Genomic DNA, 14981 nt, shown 5'->3' with positions numbered 1-14981 from the left:
GGCAGACGCATCACATAATCTGACTTACACTATGCCCTCCCCTGTTCAAGAGACAGATTTTCCTGTGGGGTTTTCCTGGAACACAGCTCCTTCCTTCTCCCGGGAGCTCCCCATCCCTGGACTTGGCCTCGCTGAATGTGGAAAATGTTCCAAGTCCTCGAGCAGGAGGCCCTGGCCTTCCTTGAGTATCTAGAACCAAGTGATCGCGACTCTGCTTCTTGAATACCCCTGTTCCCAGAAACGTATGAAAAGTTCCAGCGAGGAGAAGGGAAGCTCCTTCCAGGCAAACTCTTTCCATTTCTCTCGGTTCTTTTAAAGGACTGTGTATTCCCAGGGGAGAATTTTCATACCTCATGGCCTGTTCGATCACTGGCATAATTCTTGTCGGAGGAGTTTCAAATTCTTCATCCCTTTGAATATTTGCTGTCTGGAGAGCCTTGGTTCCATCTGTTGCTCCCTAGCTCTCATTTTTTGGTCCTTCAATTAAAACAAATCTGCTGAGTATGAGTCATGATAACCAAATGACCTCCTTTGGGTTTTTCCTTTGAATTTCTCCTCTTGCTTAAATACCAAATTGCCAATTGAGTTCCATAATTCAGCCCTTTAGTTTTCCTTGAGAATCTTCTATTCTACAGATAAAATTGCTCCTAAGGTTTGGGGAGATCTACAGAGCGAATGTGAGAGGGAAATAGAACGGGAAGACTTGAAAAATGACAGCCCCAGAGATTATGGTAATGCCTTCTTCAGATGCCTGTGTGAACCTCTGTGGATGGTTTCCGTCGGCCACCACAGATGATGGGAGGCGAGGCGGCCGGGCAGAGAGTCGGAGTGCCCGCTGGCCTCATTCATATCCCTGAATGCAGCCCAGGGGAGAATTCTGGTGTTGCTTCTCATGCGAGATGAATACCTAGTGCATGATACACTATTGTCCTGTTCCTTCTCTCTGTAGGAGCGCTAAGGAATTCATCGTTCTTACAGTTCTGCACACTCATCAGGTGAGTGAGCCGCTGTGCCATCCACCCTTCCTCCTGACGGAGGTGACAGAGTCCCGTATTGGAAAGTGACCGTGACGGGAGGGCGGGTGGACGGTGAGACTAGCATCCACGTGTTGTGAGCCAAAGCTTGAGGAGTGAATGTAAAGCATACCTTCTGAACATCTGAGTCTGCTTTCTACCTTCAAGGCTTGGGGATTTTTTGAAAGGCTCTCCAGTGCTATGTTCTGCCCTGTGCCCTTCTGCTTTACCCACACTGAGGCCGCACGCTCACTGCTCCGGTCCCAGACAGATTTTCTACCTCTTTTTGTTTGTTTTTTTTTTTTTTGCTATGCCCCATCAAAATGTACCCGTCCAGGGTCCAACTCCCAGAAAGTCCTTGCAGATGGTGGGTGCTAGCTAGTCTCATTCATTCATTCATAGCAGTATTTACTAGATGGCATGCAACGTATGAAGCCCTGCGCCGCATGGGGGGAATTTAATATGACGTTGGTGGGAAAGTACGGTGGGACGAACCGTTTCATCTTTGTCCCGGTACAGTCACTGACTAGCTGTGTGACCTTGGGTGGGTCAGTTCCAAAAAGTTCCCCGTCTGTAAATTGAGGGGTTTAGACTAGAACAGTGTTTTCCAAACTTGACTGGTCAAAATAGTCAACAGGACTACTTATTGAAAGTAAAATTCCTGGGGCACTTGGTGGCTCAGTCGCTTAAGCATCTGCCTTCGGCTCAGGTCATGATCTCAGGGTCCTGGGATGGCGCCCCATGCTGGGCTCCCTGCTCAGCCGGGCTTCTCCTTCTCCCTCTCCCTCTACTGTTCCCCCTGCTCGTGCCCTCTCACTCTCTCTCTCAAATAAATAAATAAGATCTTTTAAAAAATAATAAAAATAAAATAAAAATCCCCAGGCCCCTCTCCTCGAGAGTTGGATTTAGAAGGCCCAGAGTCCATTACTAGGTTACTTTGTTATAGTAATCTTTCTTAAATGCACAGACCCAGGTGCAGAACTTTTATGTGCAAAACTCAGAGCCCTCCTTCCACCTCCAGCCTAGTTGTGCCTTCTCAGAGTCCCCAAGACTCCCCTGACCTCCAGCACTGATGTCCCACCTCCATGGCCACAGGAGAGGTCCCATCTGTTGGGGGCGGGGGGCATGAAATCAGGACAGCCTTCACAGAGGAGGCTGCACCTGAGCTGGACCTCCAGAGATGGGGCAGGATTTCCCAGGCAGAGACAGAGGGAAAGATTTTCCAGAGAGTCGGCACTTCTGGGCAAAATCAGGGACAGCGTGCAGGTGCAGAGCGTGGGCTCATCAGTTGGGGATGGGGTTCAAATCAAGCTCTGGCACTAACTGCCTTTCCCCATGGCTCCCAGTGTGAAACACACACACACACACACACACACACATTTACACAGGCACATTCTCTCCCTTCCCTCTCCCCCTTCTCCCTCTCCCTCTCATACTTGCTCTCTGGCAAATAGGCCTTTCTCAATTACAATTCTCCTGTATCTCTGGGCAGGCAAGTTCTACCCCTCGGTGGGTGTTACCAATAGACCCCTCCCTCCCTCCCTTACTGTGCAGGTGCAGTTGCCTAGTGGACAGTGGACAGTCATTCCCCACTCCCCAGTCTCCTGTCATGAAATGGCTACCAGTTCTCCCCCCCACCACCAAAAAAAAAGCATGCCTGTTGTGTTTTACCTCTCTGATCAGAGACCCATTGTGGGTTACTGTTAGTCAGGTCCCCTCAAATGTTGTCTCCTCCTAGAAGCCTTCCTTGACTACCCTTTTTAAGACAACATCGGCCTCTCATGGCCAATGCTGCATCATTTTTTTCCTCAAAGCGAAAATATTATATTTGTAAACTTTTTATTTGGAGATCATTACAGACTCACAGGAAGTTGCAAAGCTTGTATACACATCCCTGTGTACCCTTTACCCTGTTTCTCCCAAGGGTTAGGTCTCCCAGAACTAAAGTACCATTTCAAAACCAGGACACTGACAGCAATACAATGTGTGTATAGGGTTCAGTGTCAGTCTGTCACATGTGTGGTGTGGGTCCACGTGGCCACCAGCACAGTCAAGACACTGGACAGTTCTATCAGTACAAGGACTGCTCACCTTGCCCTTTTATAGCCACACCCCTCTCTCCCTCCACCCCAACCCCCATCAACCACTAGTTTATACCCCATTTCTGTAATTTCGTCATTTCCAAAATATTATATACACAAAATAATATAGCACGTAATCTTTTGGGATTGGCTTTTTTTTTCCACTCAGCATGGCGCCCTTGAGAGTCATTCAAGTTTTTGCCAGTATCAGTGGTCTGTTCCTTGTTAATTGCTAAGTAGTATTCCATGGTGCGGATGGACTGCAGGCTGTTTGGTGATTCACCCAAGCCTTATTAGAATGTCAGCTCCACGAAGACAGGAGCTGTGTTTCATTCACTGCTGTCTCCCCAGCACCTGGAAGAGCACCTGCCACAGACTAAGCATTCAATAAGGATGTGTTGAAGGAATAAAAAAAACCCAGCTTCCAGCCATCATGGCAACCCAAACTCAAGTGTCCAAACATAGGCGCAGAATGAAGAGTCTAACGCTGCCCCCCACCTCTGTTCCAGCTCTCATCCCAGTGCCCCCAACACCCCTCTGCCCTCCAGTTCTAAAGTCCCCACTGTCCCATCCCACGGCCTCTTTGCTATGACCAGGCTGCTTTCCTTCTCTCCGTGGTCCAGATCTTAGTTCTTACAGCCCTGCCGGCTTCTGTCCTTGTACGGCTCCACACTTCTTCCAAACGGGTCTGTTTCCTTTAAGACCTGGCTTGAGACTCTTCCAAACACCTCTGCCTGACTAACCTCAGTGAGAGTTTCTCATTTGTTTGCCTGTTCAGCAAACATCTATTGAATACCTACCATTCGAGGTGCTCTTCTAAGCTAGGAACATGGCAGTCCACGGGACAGACATGGTTCCTATCCTCACAGAGCTTACACTCTAGTACTTGGCCTTATGCTTTCGAAACCCTTGGAGCATAGAAGTGAGCACACACACACAGGGGCGATAGTTGAAACAATTAACCTGTACAGTCGGAGCCATCAGATCAGAATGTAAGCCAGCCATGGGCACTGGAGCAGAGTCTTGGAGGCCTCTTGACTGTGCCAGGTGTTAACCCTTCAGATGACCACTGGTAAAGAGGTCCCATGGGAGAGGTCCCATGGCACCCAGGAAGCTTAGGGCAGTGGCTGCTTACCAATCAGTGTGAAAGAAACCCTCACAACAGGTATGGCCATACCAGTGCATCCCAAGTGAATGTCAGCCTTGCATGCATGCATAGTCGATCCTCACTATTTGCAGATTCTGTGTGAGCAAGTTCACCTACTCCCTAAAATGTATTTGCAACCCCCAAGTCGAGACCCATGGTGCTTTCCTGGTCACTTGCGGACATAAGCAGAGCATGAAAAATTTGAGTCTCCTAATGCACATGTTGCCGGCTGAGGTCAAAGAAGGCAGCACTCTGCCATCTTGTTTCAGCTGTCACACGGAGGTGTCCAGAAGATAGAGATGGCAAGGAGCAGTGGGGCGGCCTCAGGCAAGTCACTGAACACTTCAGAACTTCATTTTCTCCTAGTGAAATAAAATAGAATCTACCAGGATGAGTTGTTTTTAGAATTCAGAATTATAATCTGTGTGAGACATATACACACACTCGCGCTCATGCGCGCGCACACATGCACACCTGCGTGCACGCACATGCACACCTGAGCACACGCACACATTTCCCCTAGGAGCAACTGTTCAGTATTCATTCGTTCCATGTTCGAGGTGACTTTATAAAACGTAACTAGCATGAGTCACAAAAATTGACCGAGACAGAGAATCTTCTCTCAAGTTATAATGAGAGCTTATCAACACCCCCCCAGCCTACGTTCTGTGTGATAGCCCCTGCATCACAGAGCATAGTCCAGCATCCACAGCAGGCACTTGACATCTTACGGTTGCATGGAGATTACCACTTCTTCCAGAAGACAGTCTCCATGTAGGTCCAGCTGGGGCTCCTTCCAGCTTCTACATTCCGTGGTTGAGGAGGGTCCAGTACGGTGGTTCTTGACCCTGACTATACATTAGAAGCACCTGAGAAGCTCTTAAAACTATTGATACTCATGCTCTAGCCCTGAACAATTGAATTCGCAGCTTTGGGGAGGGGACCCAGGTGTTGGTCTTTCAAAAAGGCTTCCAAAATGATCCTTATGCAGCCAAGATACATATCAAGAACTACTGATCTAATATGTAGTCTCTTTCAGATGAAAATTGTTCTTTTAACGGAATGACTTTTATGTTGGCAGACCATTCAGGGTATCTTAGTGGGGTGATCACAGGGGTCCATTCCCAGGGCCCCACCCAACCATACTGCCTCGATAGCCACTTATTACGCCCATACATATTTAAAGGTGTTTCTTAATCTTCGAGTGACCGACTGTCTCCTGTGATTGACTCAATATGTATTAATTTTGGTACCCTTAGACCTTGGTACATGGTATGTCCTCAATAAATATTTTAAAGTACTTTGTCGTGACCTAGAATGGCCCTGAAGAAAGTAGACAGTCCCTTCAAATGACACTCTAGTTTTCCAGTACTGAAGACTTACCTGTACCCAGAGAGCCAGGATTCCCCTCTGCTTGGAGCCACCTGCCCAGAAAAAAAGGCCAAAATAATGGGAACTACTGCAGAAGCACTAGTTTTCCACAGAGCTTCTTGAGGTATGGTGCTTGGCAGATGGTAGGTACTCAAACCATATTGGCCGAATTGGTGAACTAATTCATTATGAACAGTAGCAATCAACTGCTACCTCTAATTCTGTGCCTACTCTATGCTTGGTGCTAGGAGTAGATATAGTAATATAAAATCCCGTGTCTTCTTTTACAAGCTGGGGGGGGGAACATGAGTGGATATGAGTGTGGATTAACAAGGAGTATTACAGGGGAGCCTGGGTGGCTCAGTTGATTAAGCATCTGACTCTTGGTTTTGGCTCGGGTCATGATCTCAGGGTTGTGGGATCAAGCCCCATGTCAGGCTCCGCACTGGGCATGGAGCCTGCTTCAGATTCTCTCCCTCTGCCCCTCCCCCCACTTCTGTCTCTCTGGGGAAAAAAAGGGGGAGAGTACTATAGGAAATCCAGGGAGGGCACTGGAGGAATTGGGGAAGAACTCAGGACCAAGGTAGAATTTGAGCTGGGCTTTAGAGATGGCATTTAGCTAAGCAAAGGGGACACTGGGGGCCCAGAAGAGCAGGGATGGTGAAGAGGCAGCTTGAGGTGGGTGCGGAAGTGGGAAGCAGCCCAGTGTGGGCACTGTGGGGAGAACCACCTGTCGGGGCCAGAGATGAGGAATGGGGGTCATGTGTGGCTCGCAGGGGGCCTTGGAAGCCAGAGAGAGGGGACATGTTCACCTCCAAGCCCCAAGTGCAGATAGGAAGGCCCTGGGTCCCTTATCAGGAGTAGTCTGGTGAAACCAGGATGGCCCTCCATTGTCTCAGACTCTCACAGTGGTTGCCATGGGAATTGCTTATAAAGAGCCTCAGGTGTCAAAGACAATGAGCCAGCGGAAAGGAGACTAGGAGGCTGTGGGTGCTATAGGAACCCGAGCTTTGTCCTCACACAATCCAAGCGGGGCCCTATCTCACACTAAAATGTCGGGCCATATAACTGGCTTTGAACCCAACCCTGAAATCTGTACTAATAGAGCCACCAAATTAAAAAAAAAAAAAAATTGGTCAGAGAATCACCAGCTGCTGAATTCAGTCCTGAGGGAGAGGCAGACTCTCTTCTCTATTGCTTATTCCACTGAGCTGCTGGCTTCATATTTGCTTCGAGGGGCTTACAGTGGCCCTGGCGGTGCTTCGTGATTCTGGTCCCGTGTTTCTAGCCAAAATTCATTTTTGCCAGCGAGAGTGCCTGTTGCAAAATGAGACTCCCAACTGCTTGAGGGAAAAAAATGGGGTCAGTGAAGAGCTCAGATGTCCCAGCTTTGAAGGTACTCAATTAATCTCTGCTTAATGGGCTAAGACATTTTCAACAATATAAATTCCTGTGCCTTATGCTCCTAGAGATTCTGACTTTTTATGTCCACCGTGCACCTAGAAATCTGTGCTTCAGCAAGCGCTCCCTAGTGAGTCTTACCATCAGGAAAGTTTTGGAAACAGTGGGGCGTGCATGCTAACGAGTTAGTGCGGGGGTCAGCAAACTTTTCTTCTGTAAAGGGCTGTCTAGTAAATATTGTAAGTTTTGTAAGCTATGCATGATCATTGCAAAAGCAAACACAGGTAGTGCCCAAGTGAAGATCACGGCTGTACTCCGATAAAGTTTTATTTACAGAAACAGCTGGTGGGCAGGATTTGGCCCAGGCAGGCCCACAGTCCACCGACCCCAGAATTCTGTTCACTACTCCTCCCTGGTACTGCATTCATGCTTTGATGAGGGTCTTCCTGATTCTCAACTTTTTCATTCAAAAGAGTAACCCTGGCATTAAGAACTTCAGGCCACATAGCTGAGCTTCAAAGATGCTTCGGAACAGGGCAACCTTTGAGAACCCCTCCTATCACACTGCAAGGTAGACATCACCTGTGTGCGGGCATCAGGCTAGACATGAGTCCGTGACATGTAGCCGAGACCAGCTGGCGATGAGGGACTCACCATCAGTGATCAAGGCTGAAGACTGAGAATAGGACAGAGTCTTTTTTTTTTTAAGATTTTATTTATTTATTTATTTGAGAGAGAGAATGAGAGAGAGAGAGCACATGAGAGGGGGGAGGGTCAGAGGGAGAAGCAGACTCCCTGCTGAGCCGGGAGCCCGCTGCGGGACTCGATCCTGGGACTCCAGGATCATGGCCTGAGCCGAAGGCAGTCGCTTAACCAACTGAGCCCCCCAGGCGCCCGAATAGGACAGAGTCTTAGAGACGGACAGGACAAGGGTCAAGGAGGAATGAGGCACAAACTGAAAATAGCTCTACCACAGACACCGGAAATGATTACAGTCCCTGAAAATATGGGCAGTTCCACTTCCTCCTTCATGATTTTGCTCCTATAAAAATATCTGAATCTTTAGTGTATAGTCATATCTGTCAGGCAGGATCCAATCTGGGACTTTTGGTAGGGATCCCAAGGAGGCTGTCCTCTCCTCATAGGTGAAGACAAAAAAGGATACCAGTTGCGGTCCTTCGTACGTTCAAAGGTCCATTCAATAAGACCGGGGTTGAACCAGAACCAGTGGGGGAAAGATCGGGAATGGACACCCAGCTTCAGCTGGCTATGGGGCCTGGCCGCCAATCCAAGACTCGGGAAATCTGGGTTTTAGTTTCAGCTCCACTACCCAATTATTTTGATACTTTGAGCAGACCGTATCCTCTTCCCAGGCCTCCGTCTTCATGTGTAAAAATGAAGGGTGGACTACATGGCCCTCTGAGGCCTCTAGAGACGCCTCGGTCCACACGGGGCATGAAGGCATCCGATGACGGGTGGTTACAGAGAAAGCAGGGGGTGACGGGTGGACGCGAAGATTTTACCTGCCTCGTGTCTGTGGCGCCCCAGGTGGACATTCGGACTACTGTGGAGACAGAGCCAAGCAGAACTGCCTGAACATAGCTCCAGATCGTTCTGTCTTGCCCCTGTCCTGTGCTCCTGCAGCCTGCAGCCCCTGCCCAGGATTTAAGCACCAAGCTGTGCAACACACAAAGGCATTTCTTGACTCCCACGAACAATCAATACTGTAATCACTTTCTGCAACGATCTCCAGCCCTGGATTTTGTTGTGCCGTATCATCTGCCGCCAACAAACCGCCTCTGTGGCTCAGGATGAGAAGTCTGCTGTTCCTTTAGCTCGGTGGTTCCCTGCAACTTGAGCCACGTTTTGAAGTCATTGGAAACTTACCCCCCCAAAAAATGCCAATACCTGGGCCCCAGCCCCAGGAATTTGAGGTCATTAATCTGGGGCAGGGCCTGGGCATCAGGGGTTTTGAAAGCTGCCCCACTGTTTCTGTCACGCAGCCAGGACCGAGACCCACCGCCTGAGGTTCGAACGCACTTGGGTCAAACAGGTGGCTTTCTGCAATCTGCCCTCTGTGGGGAGTGCGATTGCTGGCTCCGGAAGAGAACTCAGCTGGGACCGGGGCCCAAGACCTGCTGAGGACATTTGTTTCTGGTGTGTCTTTATCTTAGGGCCCTGCCCTCCTGTGACCGATCTGATAAATGGATTTCAACTGCGGCGTTAATGGCAGAAAATAGCTTAATGTATCCCCTTCCCAGCTGGCGGGGGCCTTCAGGACCTTAACTCTCAGGGATTCTTGATTGTGGGATTCGAAGGCTCCGTGACAAAGCCGGTAGAGGAGGTGGTTTGAAGGAGCCCCAAACCTGGTGTACCCCCTAGTCCTGCTCATCTTAGTAAGTGGCAACTGTTCTTCCAGTTGACTCCTCTCTTTTTCTCACCTCCCACATCCAGTCCATCAACACATCAGCTCGGTTCTATCTTCAGAATAGATCCAGAATTCACTCCCTTTTCATCGCCTCCATTATTACTACACTAGCCCAAGCTGCCATCATATTTTAACTGTATTATTACAGGAGACTGCAAACCGGTCTCCCTCCTTTGGGCGTCAACCCTCCTATGCTGTTTTCCACCCCACAGCCAGAGGCATCCTTTTAAAATGCAAGTCAGACCCTATCTGCTTAAAACCCTCCAGCAGAGTCAAATCCAAAGTTCTTGCCGTGGCTGACAAAGCCCTAGGTGACCCAGCCCCCACCCGCCTCTTTGAATGCCACTCCTCTGGCTCCCCATCCATTGCTCTGCTCTGGCCACACTGGGCTTCCTTGTGGTTCCTCATGCACCCCGACGCCCCTCCCACCTCAGAGCCTTTATCATTCTTTCTGCCTGGGAAGCTCTCTCTCCCTCACTTGCTTCCGGTCTCTGCTTAAATGTCGCCTCCTCTGAGAGGTCTCCCCTGAACATCCAGTCTAAAATAATGCCCTCATCACTCATCCCTCCTCACTCATGCATTCTCTTGTCTAGCCCTTCACCCTGCTTGATTTGGCCTCAGGGTCCTTCTTTGCTACCTAAAGAGTATTGATTTGTTTATTGTCTGTCTGATCCTGCTAGATGGATGCTCTTTGAGGCCTGGGAGCTTTGTGTTGCTCACTACTGAATCCCTCATCACCTAGAACAGTGCCTGCAAATAGGAGGTCCTCCCTAAATTTGCCCCAAGAATGAATAAATGCCCCCAAAGACATGAGGGGGCCCCTCAGCAAGACTCCTGATTTTCCTTGAATCATTTTCTATAATCTCCTTCCTGGGGGCAGGGCATATCTATGAGATGAATAAGATCATTCCTGTAACTCCTTTGAGATGCTCGTATTCAGATTAATAAAAGCTGCCATTTAGGTATATCTCACACTACGAAAACCAAATATGTAATCATTCAGTGTATGTTATTACTAAAGAATTTTTGCAAACTCCCCTAGGCCTAGAGTGTTAATAATGGGATTCGATTTACCCAAATTCAATTCATGCCCGGCTTTTTTCAGAACACACCAATCGTAAAAGGAAGCACTTAGCATGTTGCCTTGCACCTAGTAAGGAATCGATACTTATTTATCGACTTACCGATCAGTAAGGCCAAGTGTACCGGTACTGAGACATCTTAACTCCAGCGTGGCAAAGGTCAGGTATTTCCCAGGATGGAGAACTCACCGGCCCTCTGTTCTTTTTGCAGTCCCCCAAATCTGCCTTCATCAGCGCTGCGAAGAAGGCCAGGCTGAGATCGAATCCCGCAAAGGTCCGATTTTCTGAGCAGGTGGCAATTGGAGAAACAGACGCGGTAAGTGCAGCTTTATTTAGCTCCCTGTCTTCGGCCCTTGGCTAGAATCAGCCTGGCCGTGGAGGTCTCGCTCTGGCGCTCATCTGCGGCTCCTCGGAGTGGGCAGCATTACGAATGGGGTTGGAAGGGAAGGACCACAGGGCCCCGGGCTAGTAGCGAGTTAGGAGTATGTGGCATCCCGAGCACCGAAGCTTGCACTCAGAGCCAGCCCTCCACGAACATCTCTGGGCTATTTGACAGAAGCAGGAAGGAGGAGGTAGTGGTTTTCTAGATTCGGAGCAAGAGCGGCTGGTGAAATTGAGCTCTCTTCACATTGAAGTGGTCCCACAATGACAAATCTTGACGGGAGAAGACACCAGCGAGCAGCCTGAGAGATATGATACAGACTCTCATTGTCACAGAGCTTTGATTAGGCACCTGCGGTGTCCTCAGCACCACAAGGGATGCAAAATAAACACCTCTTCCCTGCCCCTGGATACCACTCAGTGATGTTGGGGGCTCAGCGGGGTGGGGAAGTAGTTCAGAATGAGATGACACAGCGTCCCCCACTGGGTGGTATGGTTTCAAGGAGCAGGTGATGCTTGACGGTCCATTGCCAAGCAGTTGCCAGGCTAGGGGGTGGGGGAGGGTGGGGGGGGTCATGGCCCGCCCGCAGTCTTTCTCACTGCTCTGTGGGGGTTTCCGTGAGCTGAGCTGTCTGTTCCACATAAGAGATGGGTGGAGGACAGAGAGGTGTGCGTTAAGCAGTCATGGATTATGGCCCGAGTCCCCCAGGAGTCTGCAGAAGTCCATGATAGCCAGGTAGGGGTGGGGGGCGGGGAGAGCCAGAGCTAACAGGCATTTGTTCGCTTTTGAGGCTTCTGCGGGCTGGGCTCCCGGGAGGCCCATGGCATGTCTGTCCGAAGCACAGCTGCAGTTGAGAAAAGAAGCCAGCAGGCCCAGCCCAGTGGGGAAATCTGTGGGGTGCCAGGCACTTGTGTAGGTCTGTGAAGTAGAGCCACTCAGAAGAAGGGTTAGAGGACACAGGTGTCTTCCATTGCATTTTCCCTGGCACTCATTCCCAGCCTCAGCCCAGGCCCTCTTCCATCCCCGTTCAGGGGCGGCTGAGAAGCCCAGGGGACTCCAGGTTCCCCCTGGGGAAGCCGCCACATAATTGGTGGTTGGGCTCCATCTCCGTCCTAGCAGAAGAGGTTCAAGAGAACTGGGGGGTTGGTGAGCAGAGAGAAGAGGGAACTGCGTGGAAACCCTGCAGATCATGATGAAGGACACCCTTAGGGCCAAGTCACTAAGGGGACATGTGTGTCCCGAGCCCTCAAAAAGCCAGAGGAGATGTAAATTGAATCTGGAAAGGACAGACTCTCAGCATTACAGAGTAATCACTCAAGACCAGGCCACCAGGGGAAAACCTTCCCTCCACCTCTCCCTTCCCTTTCTCCTCCCCTCTCTGCCTCTCCCCTCTACTCTCCCTTCCCCTCTCCCCTCCCTCTACCATGATTCCCCTCTCCATACATCTCAGCTAGCCACAGGCAAGATCAAGCCCCCACCCCAGACCAACCTGAAAGCAAATGCCCCAGAGTGGCTAGGCCCCACCCAGGGTGCCTTCTGTCGCTCCTGGACAGGCCACCACGTGCAGTGTGAGGTTCTTGACTGAGAGAGAGACAGACAGACATCAACCTTCCCGCTCTAGCTGTGCTCAGGAAATGGCCTGATGTCACAACCCCCACCTCCCATGCCACCAGTGTGGACCCTAGCAGCCTCACCATTGGTTGGGACCTAGGGGAGGCCAGGCCCACTCCAAGGCTGTCCTATCATCCCTTTGCCTCGGTGTTCTGGGGCTTTATTAAGCAGCCAGAGCAAAAATAAATCCTGTGGGCGTTCCTTGCCAACCCTATTTTTAAGCAAAATCAATTAAGTAATTATCTGAGTCCAACCCAGTGTGCTAAATAAAACCTGCCACCGCTGAGTGTCATCAGCCTGGAGATCCAGGGCCTCTGGGCTTGGTAGGAGCAAGGCATCTAAGGATTAGGCCGAGAACCAAGGAGTCACACTTTTCCAACTTTATACCCACTCCTGGCTGCCCCCCACTGCCAACCAAACCCCAACACGGGAGGACTTGCTTGTTCATTTTTTCATGTCCGCGACAGTCCCTAGATGTAGACTATCCCTCTTCGGGCCTCTCTAGTGGTCTATGCCCGCCGTTTCCTTCAAAATCAAAATCTAATTAGTCTCACCCAGGAAATCTTATCTATCTTACAGCTTTTGATTTAGTTTTGGTTTTATAATTGCTCTCTAGTGGATTCATGGGGATGTGCCCGATCTCTACAACAAGAGTATGAGACCAAACCCAGTCCTCTATTTTTGCCTGGCCCTCATGGAGCTTACTTAGCATAGTGTGGGGCGTATAGGAGAGACTCAATGAATGCCCACTGAATTAAGGATTTCTGGCCATTTTAGGCAGCTTTTTGGTTCCTATAGACCTGGTGATGGCCCAGGGAAACGATTGGACGCTCCTGATGACTCTAATCATTCAAGTAAGCACATATTAAGCATCTACTGCTCATATATTCAGCACCCATATGTTGAGCACCAACTATGTGCCAGGAACTCTGCTCAATGTCAGAACTACAAAGATTGAATAGGGCCATGGATGGGCTACGAGTTCACCATTTGTGAGAGACAAACATTCTTTAAAAATATGCTAAGAACACTGAAAATGGTGTGTGTGACATTACTCTGAGAACACACAGGAACACCAGGTCCAAGTACCTGATGAGTTTGGACAAGACTTTACAGAATTGGTATTTAAGCTGCGTTTTGAAGGATGAGTAGGAGTTGGCCAAGGAAGCAAAGAGGAAGGCAGAGAGAACAGTCTTTATGTAACACATATTTATTGAGAACTTAACATGCACCACTCTATAAATCAAGGAACACCTGGGCCCAGAAAACTTTTGCTAACAAGTTATCAGGTGTTCAAACATGGGCTTTGCCAGTGGTTCTCAGTCAGGGCCAGTACTGCCCACTCTCAGCTTTTGGAAATGTCGGAGGGTGTTGTGGGTCATCCTGACGATTTGGCATGCTATTGGCATTGAGTGTCTCAGGGTCGGAAATGCGTAGTGTCCTTCAGGGAGGACACAGTCCCTGAAGGATTGGTCGTCAGAGGTATGGAGGCATGAAAGTGCAGGGTGGGTACCTGGACTGGCAAGACAGGACTCTGGAGAAGTAGGCAGGGGCCAGGTCAGAAAGGACCTGGGAGACTGTGGGGGCGGGGGGGGGCTGTTGGCAGAGCAAAGGCATGGATATGGACGTGATCTCGGCATGTGAAGGGCTTGGTAGAAAGGGAAGTGTCAAGATATAAGAGCAGGCGGGTGAGGTGGGTCCTAAGGAGGCCTTCCGTCTGCTCCTTAGTGCATGGTGGTCTCTGTGGGCCAAGCACCATCCTAAGTTGAGCCACAGTAGAATGGGGGTGTGCCGTGATACCGAATGAAGGGTAAACTTTTGCTATGGCCCAGTGTTTTCTTAGAGCCTTTGGTTCTGGTCTACAGGTAGCATGATCACTGATCTGTTCTTTCCTCTGTCTCCTTGTCCTTCCATATCTTTGGCTCCCGGTCTCCTTCACTCGCTCCCTTCTCTTCCTTTCTATACCCCTCCTCTGGCTTCCCTCTGCCTTCTGAATGAGCCCCTCTCCTTGACCTTTCCCTGCCTATTCACAGAAAATGATGAAGAAAGAAGCTCTTCTCCTCATCCCCAACGTCCTGAAGGTTTTCTTAGAAAATGGGCAGATTAAATCATTCACTTTTGATGGCCGGACCACTGTTAAGGTACATACAGAGTCTCCTCTCTCTCGGGTCAGCCTTTGCCCTCTCTGGGCCACACATGGCTGCTGGTTCCTGACTGTCTCTGAGTCTGCACAGAGGTGCTGCTGGGGAGCGAGGTGGCTTTGGAGCTTCTGCCTCTGTGAGCGCCAGGCTGCAAGGACACGCAGCCCTCGGGTGAGGGTGTGTGTGTGGGGGGAGGGAATCTGAGTGCCCGACTACATGTGTCTGTGTGTGTGCGTGCGCGTGCGCGTGCACGCATGCATGTGCGCACAAGCACGAGTGCATTGTATGTGCATACCTACTTGTGAACTACATTGTGTCCGTGTT

At 49.9% G+C, this 14981-nt stretch overlaps 1 protein-coding gene across 1 annotated transcript in view; it reads left to right on the top strand.

The window, feature by feature from the left end:
* The window catches only part of FRMPD3 (FERM and PDZ domain containing 3), a 57173-nt gene that overhangs the window by 5293 nt on the left and 36899 nt on the right, over nt 1-14981 (top strand). Inside the window, exons 3-5 of the mRNA XM_028089761.2 lie at nt 950-995; nt 10735-10839; nt 14550-14657. Of these exons, the coding sequence (XP_027945562.2) occupies nt 950-995; nt 10735-10839; nt 14550-14657 (259 nt within the window). The remainder of the gene's footprint in view (nt 1-949; nt 996-10734; nt 10840-14549; nt 14658-14981) is intronic.

Source organism: Eumetopias jubatus, unplaced genomic scaffold (genome assembly GCF_037043125.1).
Source record: "Eumetopias jubatus isolate StellerSeaLion01/CBP00866 unplaced genomic scaffold, mEumJub1_p1.0 scaffold_11, whole genome shotgun sequence".
In the NCBI taxonomy this organism is placed as follows: Eukaryota; Metazoa; Chordata; class Mammalia; order Carnivora; family Otariidae; genus Eumetopias; species Eumetopias jubatus.
Note: the sequence above shows the minus strand (reverse complement) of the source record. Positions and strands in the feature narration are given on the sequence as shown.